The 15,196-nt window shown below is 43.8% G+C and overlaps 2 protein-coding genes across 3 annotated transcripts; both read right to left on the bottom strand.

The window, feature by feature from the left end:
* Positions 1–941: 941 nt before the first annotated feature.
* LOC109751341 (protein FIP1) lies at positions 942–6,710 on the bottom strand. Its single transcript, XM_020310236.4, has 14 exons — positions 6,378–6,710; positions 5,542–5,629; positions 5,227–5,335; positions 5,077–5,126; positions 4,704–4,770; positions 4,350–4,422; positions 3,829–3,884; positions 3,261–3,360; positions 2,664–2,745; positions 2,205–2,267; positions 1,998–2,057; positions 1,609–1,701; positions 1,437–1,499; positions 942–1,350 (listed from the first exon to the last, which is right to left on the bottom strand). Exons 1-14 carry the CDS (start codon positions 6,440–6,442, stop codon positions 1,252–1,254), a joined length of 1,068 nt encoding a protein of 355 aa, XP_020165825.1. The 5' UTR covers positions 6,443–6,710; the 3' UTR covers positions 942–1,251.
* Positions 6,711–8,738: 2,028 nt separating this feature from the next.
* LOC109751342 (probable histone acetyltransferase HAC-like 1) lies at positions 8,739–14,042 on the bottom strand. 2 transcript variants are annotated; one of them, XM_020310237.4, is made up of 10 exons: positions 13,729–14,042; positions 12,619–12,940; positions 12,250–12,525; positions 11,174–11,302; positions 10,892–11,092; positions 10,592–10,731; positions 10,198–10,510; positions 9,918–10,057; positions 9,280–9,358; positions 8,739–9,198 (listed from the first exon to the last, which is right to left on the bottom strand). In XM_020310237.4, exons 1-10 carry the CDS (start codon positions 13,761–13,763, stop codon positions 9,010–9,012), a joined length of 1,824 nt encoding a protein of 607 aa, XP_020165826.1. In that variant the 5' UTR covers positions 13,764–14,042; the 3' UTR covers positions 8,739–9,009. The 2 variants fall into 2 exon arrangements, with proteins under 2 accessions (XP_020165826.1, XP_073358523.1); XM_073502422.1 differs by having other exon boundaries at positions 13,638–13,938.
* Positions 14,043–15,196: the final 1,154 nt, after the last annotated feature.

Below are 15,196 nucleotides of genomic sequence, written 5' to 3'. Positions count from 1 at the left end.
AAAATTGAACCGGGCGTACCCCTTTCCATTTGCATTAATGCATTAAACGGAAATACAGTAGTTTCAGACATAACCAGGAAGAAGGGAAAAGGGATAGCTAGTTCAACGCATCACCAGAAAACCCACTGTGCCCGTCCGCCATCAAAACGAGCACTATGGGGCGAAAACCTGACAGCATCACTAAAGTATATCAGATTACAGAGCCGGACCCAAGGTATCATATTTATCTAAACATATCCCAGCAAAAGACGCCTGAATAGAGAGTCGCGACGTAGAGCGGCCGAACATCGGTCCCATGTACCGTCCTGTTGACTTTGGTTAAATATATCAGAAGAATCTCATGTTCTTAATTTCCGCCAGATGAATCTGATACTTTATTCTGCTGCACTTCATGAAAAAAATAATGAGCATGTTTCTTTTGATCTCTTCAACGAGTGCCATGGTTATTGCAATTTATATTACATGTATGAGATTACTGGCAGCTTATACAGGTCGACTTTACCTAGAATTTTAGCTCCTGAAGAATCTTGTGTGCTTAATTTTCCCCCAGGTGAATCTGATTCCTTATTCTGCTGCACTTTATGCAAAAAAAAAAAGTTCTGTTTGATATCTTCCATGAGTGACATGGCTATTGCAATATACTCCCAATATAAGAGCATTTAGATCACTATAGAGGGAGTATATTAAATGCAGCTTATAAGGGTCGACTTTATCTAGAATTTTAAATCCTGGACGTGAAAGCTCACAGGCTCATGCTTCTCCACAAATACATACATGTATGATGTGTTTTTTCTAGGTCAACAGTTCACCGCCTTCAGTCATAAAAAAAGTGTTGACCACCTTCCATATTGTAATTTGTCGGCAAATAATACGCTGCTCTTTACATGCCAAGGTGTCATTGCAGAAGCATCAAATAGAAAGGCTCAAGACCCAACCAAGCCTATGCTAAATCCCCCATAATCCATTAAGGCATTAACCAACTCTTTTCAGATTTATACATCACACTGTGCATTCACAAGAGCTGCCACATACGCCTATTCCTTCTTTCAGATGCATATATCAGGCAGCATACTGATCCTGTACTACGTTACAATTTTAGTGAAACTGCTGATGCTCCTGGAGTTCTAAGACCTCACATGGGATGATTATCTTTGGTCAGTTGTCCTGGGCGAAACCGTCGGCAGGTGAAGAGTTGCTAACCAGCTATTACACACCACCAGATGAATCTATTCTATTCCTAGAACAGGGGAATCAGACGTGTTGCTCCTTATGCAATTGCCCTCGGAATTTTGCAATGTTCTTCCGCAGTTCAATGTTTGACAGTCGCTCTGCCTCCAGTGCCCGTTCAAGCTGTTGAGCGCATCCAAAATGTTATGACGGGGGAGAGTATGAGAATGCTACAGGTCAAACAATAGCAATTAAATTATCCAGAGTACCTTTGCGGCTCGAGAACTCCATTCTCCAAGAATAGCTCTGAGTCTATCATTTTCTTCAACATACTGCACCCAGCATGTTCATAATCAAGTAAGAATGCTTTGCAAGCAGGCGTGGGAAACATTGACTTGATCGTCACGCTATGGAAGAATGCTAGTATTTGCTAAAACATACCTGACTGTTGCTCAAACGAATACGCTGGATCTCCGAGTCCTTTTCATCAATCAAGCCACGAGCAAGCTGAAGCTCTGAGTGCACTTGATTCATCTGAACATTTAATTAGTATGGGATGCTTCACGATGGAAGATTCACTAATGGAGTTAAAGATGAATGACTCAAGTAAATGGTTCTCATATCAATATTCACAGCTTTTCTAAATTATAGTATGATTTTCAAATTAAAAGACACATGGCAGTGCCAGCAACTAGTTTGCACAGAAGATATGTACTCTTATGTAATAAGTTCATGTAAGCATTTCCTTTAAGTGGCCCGACACAGGTGGGCACATGCCTTGCAAGCTGATGAAAAATGGCCGCCTTGCTTAAGATAGTACAGACTATTACCTCGGCGGAGAGTGCTCGAAGTTCTTGGTCACGAGATGCTAAAAGATGGACAAGATCAACCTGCAGAATTAGAGAAGGGAATAACTTCAGGCAATCCACCACTTCATATAGTTCATATAACAGCTGAGTTTCTTCTCCAATTTTGAGCCTATGCAAGTGCCAGTTACAGAAAACTAATGCAGAATAAGTAGTCAGTGTCGTACAGACCTGAGGAGTGTTCCCAACATCAGTTCTCTGGTATTTGCTCAAACATTCTTGCAAGCGCAGCACCTTTCAAGAACAGAAAAAGAAAACGGTTGGTCAACAACCAAAGTTCTCAACGTGCAACTGACTTAGTATTATAATCCGTGTTAATTTGACCAGAAATGTAATCTAATCCTTCAGTGCCAAGTATGATCTGACTGAGGAAGGCAGCGGAGAATCAGAAAGGTTCAGCTCATTCCTCCTTTCAGGAAATAATATGACTAAAAGTTCAGCTGCTTATGTTGCACAAAGATTTAAATGAAACAATCGCGATTTAAGGCAATAAGATTTTAAAATGCACATAGTTACGCTACATGTTACCTTCTCTAAAACTGTTAAAAGGATCTAAGTATACAAAAGAGAATAGATTTAGTGAGATAGGTCTTGACTTCAGTATCACAGCTGTTTTCATTTTCTACGTACCTCCTCACTCAGGTAATGAATATTCTCCCTTTGGTATTGAAGTAATGCCATCTGCTGGTCAGAGAGACGGCCATCATAATATCTGGTGGAAAATAAATGCATCAGTGCGCCTAGCTAGCTCTACTAGCAGTACCATGTTCAGTGATCTATATAATCTATATAACATAGTTTTAACTCTTTGAAGTCACTTGCTGCTAGACATGAATTCAGTAGATATGTTTGATTTTTTTTCTGTAGATATGAGTTCAAGAATCCTATCCGACACAGGACCCCCCCCCCCCCCCCCCCCCAAAAGCCTGCCGTGGTGCAGACTGTGTGAAGAAGACAGATGTTGTATGTGCAGTTATAAATATCGTTTGTATCGGCTGGCTGCTGATACTGAGTATCGGTCAATATTTTGGTCAATATCGGTCGATACTTCAGTCATAACACTCCTTTCAGGCTAAGCCAGTATGAGCCCAATGTCTGATATTTTGAACCTTGATGTGCACAGACAAGAGTAACCAGCGAATTTTCAAATATGAAAATATAAGATATATATAAATCAGTTAACATAGGAAAGTGCAGCTTATCTGCAGTGCCCTGCTACTTAGGTACCTTCGATCTTCCAAAGTCGTAGTAGATGGTTGAAGTGCAGAATATAATGACTGCAAGATATCAGGCCGCCCATCCAAAGAGTTGTACTTATGGATATACCCTGTAAAAGGAACCAATCCGACGTTGCATCTTAAGACCATCTAATGGGAGCAAACATGCATTTATAAGGGGATAAAACACAAGGCACATGTATTTATTTAGGTAGATGAACTGAAAAAAAATCATGAGAAACATGTGGAATACCATTCAAGGAATGGCAGCGTTGCTTGGTTAATATAATTCCGAAAGAAATAAACCTAATCGTGGTTGTAAAAATAAAGATTTCACAGAAATTTGAAGATGTGTGCCATGGTAACAAACTTGCAGAACAAATTGACATGATTCTAGCTATCTAAAAGGTACTCCCTCCGTTCACAAATATAAGATATTTTGGATAATTCAATATGGATTATACATCTGAAATGAGTGAATAAAAACACGAAAACGTGTATATACATCCGATTCAGAAAAAAGTTAGAACATCTTATATTTGTGAACGGAGGGAGTAACAAACAACAATTTAACTCACATATGTATAAGCTCATAAAGCATCCAGCAAATGTCGCTTCAACCACGATAGCAATCCTGCATTATGGCAACTGGAATTGTAAGATCAGTTTAGCTTGGCATACTATACTATAAAAGTTAGAAACAGGCTCCCCGAAGCGATAAACATGTTAAACTTCAGCCCAGGAACTCTGATCTTTGGGCCAACTGACAGCTGAACTTATGTCAACAGAACAGAATACTAGAATACGGGTTTAAGCACAACAACATAAGTAACCAACTGAAACTTTAGAATGAAACAACAGAAACATGCCATATACGCCCATCCATTGCCTTCTCTTGCCATTTTGCTTGAGAACATGCCCATGTATTTTGCTTTGTAGTACAATGTATAGATCAAGTTAAATGGCATAATGCTTTTCTTGCCAAGTTGCAGAAAATCATCCCAGGTAAGCTTAGGTATCCTCAACTTCCATTAAACAATTATGATTCAAGAGAGATCTCACAAATTTACAGAGGCTAAATACAGTGGCAAAGGCGTACCTTAGTAACAGTGAAATTGATAGTATATGTACAAAAGGTTGCCAGATTATGAGTAAGAGCATTAAAGCAGTGCCTGCAGAAGCAATACACAATAACAATGAGTCAGTTTGACTGAGAAACATTAGAATGCATGAATCACCTAGACCTTAATTCATTGTGTTAATAGATTATTAAATCAGCCCTAAGAAGATAAAAATTAGAACCAAAAGCTATACACACTCTCAAGAGATGGAACCAAGGTGAAATGTGATCACATAAATAAAGCAGCAGCTCACTATAATGCTAGTTATAATTTATAAAATAATGATAAATTCTGGTTTAGAGCATCGGGCAAATTTGTTTGGTACTGCTCACCATAAGCAATAGTGGCAAATGGAAGTCGAGCAATGTGCTTCAGTTTCTGGCTAAAATCGTAATAGCCCTGCATGTCAAAAAGAGACGCAGCATGTTAAAGTACAATAAAAGGAAAGGTAACAAAATGCGACTATAGCACAAAAGGTAACAGAATGATAAGGGAACATAAAAGCTGATCATATTTATATTCAAACATAATATTGAAACATATTGAGGAGAATAATCGAAAAGACTTTTCACTGGGAAGCATATATTCATGAAACTTACAAAGTGTCGATCAAATTGATTACTCCAACAAACATATCACCACTATTGCATGAAATATTTAGAAATAAAACACACTAAAGTAAAGTATCTTTTTGATCAGCCGTACCTGCAACCTTACTTTCCTGACCTGGTGAACCCAATATTGTTGAAAAATGCCTGCGTTGAATTTCGCATGAACATTAAGTAAATAAATCACATCAAGAGACATAACTTGAAACAAACAAAAAAAAATGAGTCAGTCAATCTGATAGAAAACCTGTAAGAAGCAGAAGGATAACATTGGAGCTGCATAGCAATGGAGGGATCATGCCTGGTACACGAAGAAATATCCATGGAGCTGACACACACACAGCAGCATAACCTACCTAGAGAATAAGAAAGCACAGCTATAATAAAAGTGGATACAGAAAGTGAAACAACATTTTGCTGACTAATGACAGTCCCATGGGATAATAAAATACATAATTTTGTAGTTGGTTTGGATAATTTACAAAACAAACTTATACCCAAGGTAATCTTCTTTATGCATGATAACAATAAATGAGATTGGTATTAAGAAACTTGTCCTTACCAACAATATACAGTACAAGGTGCCACTGACTATGCTCCTAGGCTCTCGATGGCCAGACAGGGGAGCTTCATGTAGTAAATCGATAAACCTACATAAAAAAGAAGGATTACACATACAGAAGAAACAGTATGATTGCCAAAAAGTAAAGCAGTAAGAACTATACAAGGATAACGCTAAATGCTGAGACAGCTCAGCTAACTATCTCTGTTTCCGCTAACTAACTCTGTTTCTGCATCACCCTTGGTCGTGCCGCTAGCTATCATGGAGTTCACACAAAATTCAGTTAAAAATTGCACTGAGATTAATCCTGCATTGCAACTTAAGCTAATCCGAGCAGCCAATCGACGAATCACTCAATCCAATCACTAGCCCCATGGACAGGCAAATGGCTTCAGATCATCCAGAAGGATGCCTACGCACAAGCACCAAACAGTAACATGGGGGAAGAAATGCAGATTCAGAAAACTAGCCCCACGCCTTGTTTTCACATAACTGCTGCAAACTTCACACACCTTCAACACAACTCCAGACTACACACAGGGCACAAATACAGAAGGCCAAAACGTTAGCCAACGCTGTGCCCCTCCCTCCCCACCTCTGCTCTCGCATTCAACGCACTAGCGCGGAAATTTTCAACCCATGGCTGGGGCACGCGGCACCAACACCGCGGAACCAAAACCCTGCCGCGAGTGAATTGCGGACCACAGCGCGGAACCTGACACGGGCCGAAATTTCACCGCCATTGCCGCGGAATTGAGATCAGAGATCACCGCAGGCGCGCGCACAGACGGAGCATCTACTGGACCGACCTAGAGGGGTTAGGGCGGCGGACTCACAGCGCGTCCTCCTCGGGGGCGGGGGCGGGGACGGCGGGCGGCGCCCCGCCCCGCTCGTGCGGCATCGCCGATGCCGCTTGCCGGTCCAGGGGAGGAGTCCGCTGCCCGCGCGCGCCTCCTCCGACCTCCGGGTCGATCCGAGGGGTGGTCGCGGGCGGAGCGACTCAGGCCGCGACTCCAATCTGATTAATGCGCGCCTTGGTGGAATTGACGCGAGCTCGCTCCGGTTTGATTGATGATCTGTGCGGGGGGTAACGTCAGCCCCTCTCCCTCTCCCTCCCTCCCGCCGATGAAGAAGACAAGGTGCGAGTGGCTAGTGCTCTGGGCAGTCTTGCGACGTCATCTAGTCGTACTCTTTCTGAGGCTGCCGGTGGGTCCCACCCCACAGCCTCTCTCGGAAACTTTTTGCAAACAAAAAAATCAGATCTATTAGAAAATTTCAACAAAGTACAAATCACCTCAAACATAATAATAATAATTACTTCGAGGTCTCTAGACCAGCGAACAACCACTACCATCGTCGTCAGAATGAACCGTTGACGCGTTGTTATCGACGCTCACCTACCGGAGCCGGTTTGACCTTGTCGATAAGTTTTCGTGCATGTGCCTCTAAGGACCAGCATCCTGAAGCCGCGGTCGTCATCATTAAACCCGGATAAATGTGAAGAAATTGACACCAAACCTCGTTGTCGCGCACACACGATAAGAAACCGTAACCTCGTCCTTCCAAGGAGATGGTGATAATCTACGTCGGAGCTTCGCCGACTACGTCTAATGGACAAACTCGAGGAGGGTCGAAGCACTGAAGGCAAACTCGAAGAAAAAGCGTCATCATCCGCCTTGGCGCCGCACTTGCGAGGATTGAAAAACTCTAACCTAAACTACTAGTCAAAGCGAAGGCACCGGGATCCCCTCCACACCATCGGCCATCGGAGCGGTAGGTAGGGGGGAGGCGAATTCATGGACTCAACAGCAAAGCTCCAGAGGAGAGAGTTTGCCCTACCGCAGCGTCTCTCAAGTAATATCACACCCCATTTGATTACAATGGAACTTGTAGTTCATCTCATCTGCAGTTTTTTGAAGCCATTGTAATGGTTTATCAATCTGAATTATCAGTGCCATAGTTTTCTTATTAGCAACATGCACATGGCTTAGTGCCATACCTAGTTTATTTTCTTTTCCCCCCGGCAAAGTGCCATACATAGTTTGTGCACAAAACTGAATCACAATTTTGTGCTCTTCAATGCAATTACAGTAAGGTCAAAACTTTAATACTGCAGGTAAAGATTGTATGTTGCACATGAGAAAAAATATAAGGTTCAAAAGATGTAAGTGACGGCTACGGCTACAGATCTAATCTCTTTCGGCTCCACCGACCAACCCATCGATTGTCCTTCCTCTGCCTGCCACTACAACGGCCGGTGATGGGGAGGGTTGTGTTATCATTTTAGCATGGATGGCATCCAGGTGGATGGCGTCGTCTCACCTTTGAGTTGGACTTTCGGGTTTGATCCTCCTCGAGTTCATCCATCAAAACGGGTTCAATGGAGCTCGGCATAGATTCCTTTCATCTCCTTCGGGCAGCAAGGTTAGGGTATCTCGGCCCGTCTTCGCATGTCAGGCGCTTCATATCGATTCAAGGGTTCAGTCGTGCCGGCTGCAGCTCTAGGCAGTGGCGGAGCTACAAATACAAAGTTGGGCAAGCTAGACCGAAACTGACCCCAAGTCTAGGCTGCTGATCCTATGTAGTATAGTTTTGTAATTTTACTAAAAGTCTGGACGGGCCATGGCCTATTCAGCAACAACGTAGCTCCGCTGGTGGCTCTAGTTTGTTGGTCCTTAGAGGCACGTGCACAAAAACTTCTTGACTGTCATTAAGGTCAAGCCAACCGACTTCGGTAGGGAAGCAGTGACAATGGCACATTAACACCTCGTTCTGGTGGTGGTAGTGGTCGTCCGATGGTCCAAGGACCTCGGTATAGTTTTAATTATGTTTGGAATTTTGTGTACTTCTGATGAACCTTTATAATAGATCTAGATCCTTTCACCAAAAAAAAAAGAAACAAGTTCCAGATACCCCTATATCTCCTCTTCTATCTTGTTCAGTCGAGATTCGGTATAACAGTCACCGGTCACACAGCTTTCTCCGTGGAGCAAAGATCGATGAATTCGGTAAAACAGTCACTGCCGTTTCTCGGCCTAGTCTTAATCAGACTGTCAACGAGCATAGTAGCAGTAAGCAGCTTGTACTGTTGAATGGTAAGTGGCATTCCAAATTCAGGGGCCACAAACAGCATTTAGAACTCGCGACATTTTGCACATTTCTTGAAAGTGTCCAGGTGGAAAATGACTGCAGAAAGCTAAGCCATAAGTAGCAGCACTAAGTAATGCATGTGGGCATGAAACATCAAACTCATATCCAGCAACATCAACACACTCCTCAATCGCCTCTTGTTCAGTTGAGATTCGGTATAAAAGTCACAGCTTTCTCCGTGGAGCAAAGATCGATGAATTCGGTAAAACAGTCACTACCGTTTCTCGGCCTGCTTCATAAGTGGAACGTCAGGGCCGGTCCTGACATATATATGTAGATATATATACCCCTATGGACGGGAGTAACTACACAGCACCATTAGACTACAGTGGGATTATGTAGGCGGTACAACACCATCATCGACGAATGCTTGGCACGGCGAAGGGTGTCAAATTGGTAATGGTTCTCTTGACAAAGACTGAGAAACGCGTGCCTGGTGTCGAAAAACTTGCTTTCTATGATACCGTCTCCGTCCTTTGTCTCTTCAGGCACACCCACAATGTCAACCTAAATGAAAAGCATCAAGTTAGATTTCCTCTTTTCTTTTTCTAAAGAGAAGAGAGAAGAGAGTCTTGGTTAGCTAGTTACCGGATGGAGCTCATGAGTTTCTCTACTATTGCTCGGATGCCTCTCCCTCTCTTCAAGCTCTTGTTCTGCGCTGTAGCACCTGCATGCAACAGGAAGACACAAATGTTCACAAACACAACTTCAGAGGAGCTAAAGGTTTTTCGAAAATGGCGAGCTGTATACGTAACTGCAAAGTACAAACAACTCATCCCAAGGATAGAATACTTCTTATATATACAGAATTTCCCAGCACATGTAGTTAATTTCATCAGGCCCCAGCTAGCCCTGATGCCGTGGTTGGGGTGGACATCAGTCCCCCCTTGCCTTTCCAGGGGAGGATTATGCGGTCATCTGGGGTGAGCCCAAGAGACACCCCAGTTCAAGGATACAACAGTTTGTGTGGTAGACAAAGCTACTGGGGAAACCCTTTTTCTCAAAAAATTATTACCTCCGTCCCAAATCTAAGACAACTAATTCGGGACGGAGGGAGTATATAATTTGTCATGCAAGTGCCTAGGCACCTGGCCCTGAGGAAGAGCAATGATGCAAAAACCTGTTGGCACATACAGATGCTTTCGATTTCAATTGTGATCACATATAGATCAAGTACATGTGGGCTCTATAGCACAGGCGTCATATGGTTCAAGAAATTGACTTACTTGTCACAGATGTAAAAACTTCTGCATTGATGACAAGCCCAACGTTTTCCAGACGACATAAAGCTACGACAGTTGCTACAAGAATACTGCAAATGGACCATAATGAAATCCTCCTCCATTGGATAAATGGTTTCCCCAAGCTGCATACATCAAAATCGAATTCATGGTAAAGATGTCATCGAACTGAAACAAACAATAAGTACATTTTCACAAAAATGAGGGGGTTCCGAGAGATATACAGTATTACAAGAGGTGCAAGAGAATCACAGAATAAAATTACCTTTTGCATCAGCATATCATCCTCGGAAGCGTTCCCACTTAGATCAGTGTGGCCAGCAGCTTCAAGAGCTCTTTTTCTAATAATTTTCTTTGCATTACCCTTTTTCTGAAGCTTTTGGTCATCTTCTTCTTGATGCAGTTGATTGACCATATCTTCGGCAACTCCTGGCCAGTAATCTCCATCGAAGTAAGGCAAACGAGAAGCAGTAACTTTAGCCTTGCACTCTCCCGTAGTAATGAAGAAATGGTCATACAGATTTGTAAGCTCAACAACAATCTCCTCCTTAGTAGCTTTTCGAATCATGGCTAAGCACCTGAGTGTGTAAGACATTGGAAATCATGCAACCAGGAGCTAAATGTAAGCAGAGTAACACGTGTGTCAACCAAGGCCTTACCACTCCCGGAGTTTGTCAGATGTTCGAGTCGTCTGAATCGTAGGATTGCAATAAAAAATATTATCACCTTCCAGAGGTGGGCGAGCCCATATATAACAGCTTGTGAATCCACGCTGCTTGCAGTATTCAAGATATCCTATCTGTACACATCGAGAACTGGTGTAAGATTACAGGAAAATGCTAGCTCAGAGAGGAAGACATCACGTCTAGTAGTTTCATACAGGAATTTTTTCTGACTAGCCTAGCAACAGAAAATATATTCACAACTGTGATTAAAATCCAGCATATGCAGCAAGTTACCAGAATTTCATGGTAGACGAATGTACACAAGGCCTCTCCAGTGGCTGCTTTAATCCCAGGTCTTAAGTATTTCACAGAATCCAGGTATGACAAGTAAACACGACGTTGGTTCGGGAAAGCGCATTCAGCACCAAATTCTTGAACATACATTCCAAATAAGCAGACTTCTACACCATCTATTTTCTGGAACAAAAGAACAGCCTGCCAACAATCATAGGAATAGAATCATGGATATCACTCTCTGTTGTCAGCATAATTTATACTTTAGGCATAAGTTCCTACCTTGGACTTGTAAGGGAATTCCGTCGGGTAATTATCTTCTTGAAAAGTTTCCAAAAAACGTGGTTTAACTCCAACCTTCTTATCCACTGATGAAACAACTCTGACCACAAGACCATCTGCTCCAGCAACCTAACAAATATGGAACAATTAGACTTTAAAAGTGATGGAGGAAACATTTCTATCAAAATACTAGTTCACAATGATGCCAAAATATATGGTGTCTGATGTGATTCAAGTTACAGGAAGTCCCTGTCTCAAATAATACATAATCAGAACTCAACAAGACATCATAGAAAAAGAAGCGCATAAAACATCAAGATATATAACATACTTCAAGTACACAAGTAAGCAAAGCTCATATACACTTCAGACTTCAGGTCTCTGAGCTGCCAAAAAGATCATTCCTATGTTGATTTTTCAAGTCATCCATCTTTTTTGTAGTCCATTTGCTGTTATTGTGTTTTTTTATTGGGTCGTAAATAATTAGATGAAAATTTTTTGCACTATATGCCTGCGTTGCAAACTATAAATACAATACAATCTGTTTTTTTTTCATATAAGCCTTTGATATATAGTTGAAGCACCCCTTCCGAACAATAAATGGGTAATTCATACTATTAGTTAATTCTCCAAAATGGTATACCCCATTACGGGTTGAGATCCTCTGCAGTACCATATGGTGCTGTAGTGTCGATGACATGTGGGGCCAGGTCACATACCAGGTCGGAGTATACAGCTAGATAAACTGCTAGGTCATCCTGGTTGATGGAAAAAGTTGCTACGGGGTCTGAAAGAAAAATTAAACAGGCCCCACATTTGGTCTGTTTTTTCTCCTTTCAAATCCGGTAAGTGCAAACATGGACAGGACAATCATTACAGTAGGCTGCAATTATTTGCATGGTATTTTTTAAAAGGATTTGCATAGTGTGTAGGCACTTAAAAAACACTATCAGGTAGCATATTTTTTGTCACAAAAGGTAATATACTACCAGAGTGCATTAAGGAGCCATGCATTGCGGAGAAACATAAACAAATGAAGTACACGTGCACTTCCACCAACACTTAGTTTCACTAACCTCATCAAAACTACGTCCTGACTGAACTGCACGAGCCTGTCTCTCCAGCTTAAGCCGTTTAAAAAGCCGCTCTTCAATATGATCGCTAAGAGCAGTTCTTGGCAGATCACTTGCCCCAAGAACAGCACTCTGTGGTGAAGGCACGTGCAGCCCACGCTTCACTTCCTCAATATAGCAATACAGGCAAGTATATGCTTGTTTTACATCATAGTTTATGTCATTAAACAGAGCACATATCTGATGCTGCCAGCAATTACATCTTTCACAATTAACCCACTGTGGAATGCATCATTCAGAGAGATTTAGTAAAAAACAAATATAATCAAAACTACAGTTATACAACCATCAGAATAGAAATACGGAACTTACACATTCTTCAGTTTCCTCATCATTTCTTTTTTTCTGAAATCGGGCCTTCGGAAACATCTGTCCTTCAACCTCAATGGTGTGACCACGGGACTTATTGTAACATGGAATGCAGACAGAGTGGTGGGTATCACGAGTATCATAAGCATAGTATGGTCCATTTCGCCTTATCCGAGCACCACAAGGGAAGCAATACATTGGTGGGGGTTCAAAAGTGAGTTTTTCCTGTTTGCAGAGCTGGCATGCATTTTCATTTATACTATCAGACACCGGCGGCAGTTGTTGACCATATAGGGGATCTTCACGTAGTGAATCAATAATAAGCCTACATAAAAGAAGGATTGTGTGTCCTGAGAAAACATTATGACTGCCAAAAACTAAAGCAGTATGGACTATACAAGGATAACGTAAATGCTCAGACGGCTCATCTAACTATCTCTGTTTCTGCACCACCCTTGGTCATGCTGATCGCTATCATGGTCGTGGAGTTCATACAAAATTCAGATAACAGTTGCACTGGTATTAAAGTGCGACTTAAACCAATGCAAGCAGCCAAACTACTCGACGACACTCGATCCAATCACTAGCCCCATGGACAGGCAAACGGATTCAGATGATCGAGAAGGAACCGGACGCACGGGCACCAAACAGCGGCATGGGGGAAGAAGTGCAGATTCAGAAAACTAACCCTAATGCCTTATTTTCATAGCATTATTTTTGCACACTTCACGCACCTCAAACAAAACCCTCGACCACACACAGGGCACAACAAATCTAGAAGGCGAAAACGTTAGGCACGAAGAATCGGTCGCGCAGACGAGCAACGCCGTGCTCCTCCCTCCCACCTCTGCTCCCGCGTTCAACGCGCCAGCACAAGAAACTCCAATCCATGGCTGAGGCAGGGATGCGGCACCAACATGCCAAAGCCCCCAGCAAACGCACCAAAAACCTGCTGCGACTGAATCGCAAACGGCGCCGCGGAACCTGACACGAGAGACAGGCCGAAATTCCTCCGCCATTACCGCGGAACTGAGGTCAGAGACCACCGCAGGCGCGCGCACGGACGGGAGCGTCTACTGGGCCGACCAAGAGGGGTTAGGGCGGCGGACTCACCGCGCGTCCTCCACGGAGGCGGGGACGTGCGCCATCGCCTCCGGCCCCCGCTCCGCCGCCCGCGCGCGCCTCCTCCGAGTCCGAACTGTGGATCCGAGTGGTGGTGGCGGGCGAAGAAGCTTAGCTGCAACCCCCGTGTGATTAATGATCTGTGTGGGGGTGGAATTGATGCGAGCTCGGCTTCGGTTTGATTGATGATAAAGAGCCGGACTCCTCGAACGCGAAATCGCGACCCAGCCGCCTTTCTACCCGCCTTCCGCCGCCAAAGTTGGATCCGCCCCACGCTGGTCGTCTGAACCGCACATATTGTCTCCAATTTTTTTCTCTACATCCATCCTCCCCTCAAACAAAAATTTCTGCATACATCCGCATTCCGGACGAAACTCTAGTCACTTTACTCAGCGTGCGCCCCAAGCTTCTGTCCGGCAATCTTCAGCCTTTTCCGGCATGGTAGGCAGCGGATACTGACTCTAAAATCTCCTATTCCATCGACCGGACCTCATGCCATGCGGGGACGAGGAGAAGATGTCCGTTCGCATGGCTCTTTGCCGCTCTCGAGAGGAGTGCGACCAACCGCGTTCTGAGTCGATTCGGTGGGAATCCATTGCGTCAGCGTAAATGGCGCCGGGCGTGGTGACCACCGGCTGACGGCGCAACCCCTTTGGTGATGCCTTGTCCCCGTGGTGTTGGGCTCGGAGTTGGAGGTCAACACTGACATGGTTTACGCCCCAAACTGGCTAGGAGGCGTGGCGTGCCCGCCGTGCGAGGCAAGGTGCGGGAAGCCGTGGAAGCCCTCAAGATCGAGATAGCGGAGGCGGAGTCGCATGCCGGCCTGGACGAGGAGGCCCTCCGTGCCTGCATCCTCGAGAAGCAACAAACAAGGATGACACGTGCCCTCACAAGGAAGCAGAGTTGAGCGGTCCAGACTGCTCACCACAAAGGAGGAAGCCACTGGCGGATCGAACAGCTTCGGCTGTATTGAGTCTTCGACCGCTACTTCCATGACAAAGACGACAAGAGCAAGGGCAGCAGTGGGTGAACTTTCTCCATAGCTCTAGCCGCGGCCCTTCTTCCGTGAGATTTTACAGTCGCCAAGTTGGTATGTAGAATATTGTTAATTTTTGGCAAGTCCGATGACGTGTGTGATGAAGTAGGCGCAGATGCCAATTTTTGGTAGTCCGATGACATTGCATGATGAAGTAGCCGTATGCTACTTGTACAATTAAGATGTAATACATGAAGTTAATTTACATTGAATGACATTGTATGAATTTGAGGATTTGTTAACAAGAGATCGGTTGTGAATGCAGAGATATGAGAGGTTACTGGTCATTGTCTTCGGACGCATCCATGTACATTTAAGGGGGTCGATTAGCTAGGTCCAGCCGTATACGCTCTAACTTCAGCCCCTTGCACACACAAAAAACGCCAGCCCCTCTCTCTCTCTCCTCGACGGGAGTGCAGCAGG

This window comes from Aegilops tauschii, chromosome 6 (assembly GCF_002575655.3).
Source record: "Aegilops tauschii subsp. strangulata cultivar AL8/78 chromosome 6, Aet v6.0, whole genome shotgun sequence".
NCBI classification, from domain to species: Eukaryota; Viridiplantae; Streptophyta; class Magnoliopsida; order Poales; family Poaceae; genus Aegilops; species Aegilops tauschii.
The sequence above is the reverse complement of the archived record's forward strand: the minus strand, read 5'-3'. Positions and strand labels throughout refer to the sequence as shown.

Excerpts from the sequence above, each read along its gene's own strand:
- LOC109751341 (XM_020310236.4), bottom strand. The coding sequence starts at position 6,442 with ATGCCGCACGAGCGGGGCGGGGCGCCGCCCGCCGTCCCCGCCCCCGCC. Across the intron at positions 4,771-5,076 it reads TCAGGAAAGTAAGGTTGCAG|GGCTATTACGATTTTAGCCA; the intron begins GTACGGCTGATC and ends TTTGACATGCAG. Across the intron at positions 3,885-4,349 it reads TCAATTTCACTGTTACTAAG|GATTGCTATCGTGGTTGAAG; the intron begins GTACGCCTTTGC and ends GCCATAATGCAG.
- LOC109751342 (XM_020310237.4), bottom strand. The coding sequence starts at position 13,763 with ATGGCGCACGTCCCCGCCTCCGTGGAGGACGCGCG. Across the intron at positions 11,093-11,173 it reads AATTCCCTTACAAGTCCAAG|GCTGTTCTTTTGTTCCAGAA; the intron begins GTAGGAACTTAT and ends GATTGTTGGCAG. Across the intron at positions 10,058-10,197 it reads ATGATATGCTGATGCAAAAG|CTTGGGGAAACCATTTATCC; the intron begins GTAATTTTATTC and ends TGATGTATGCAG.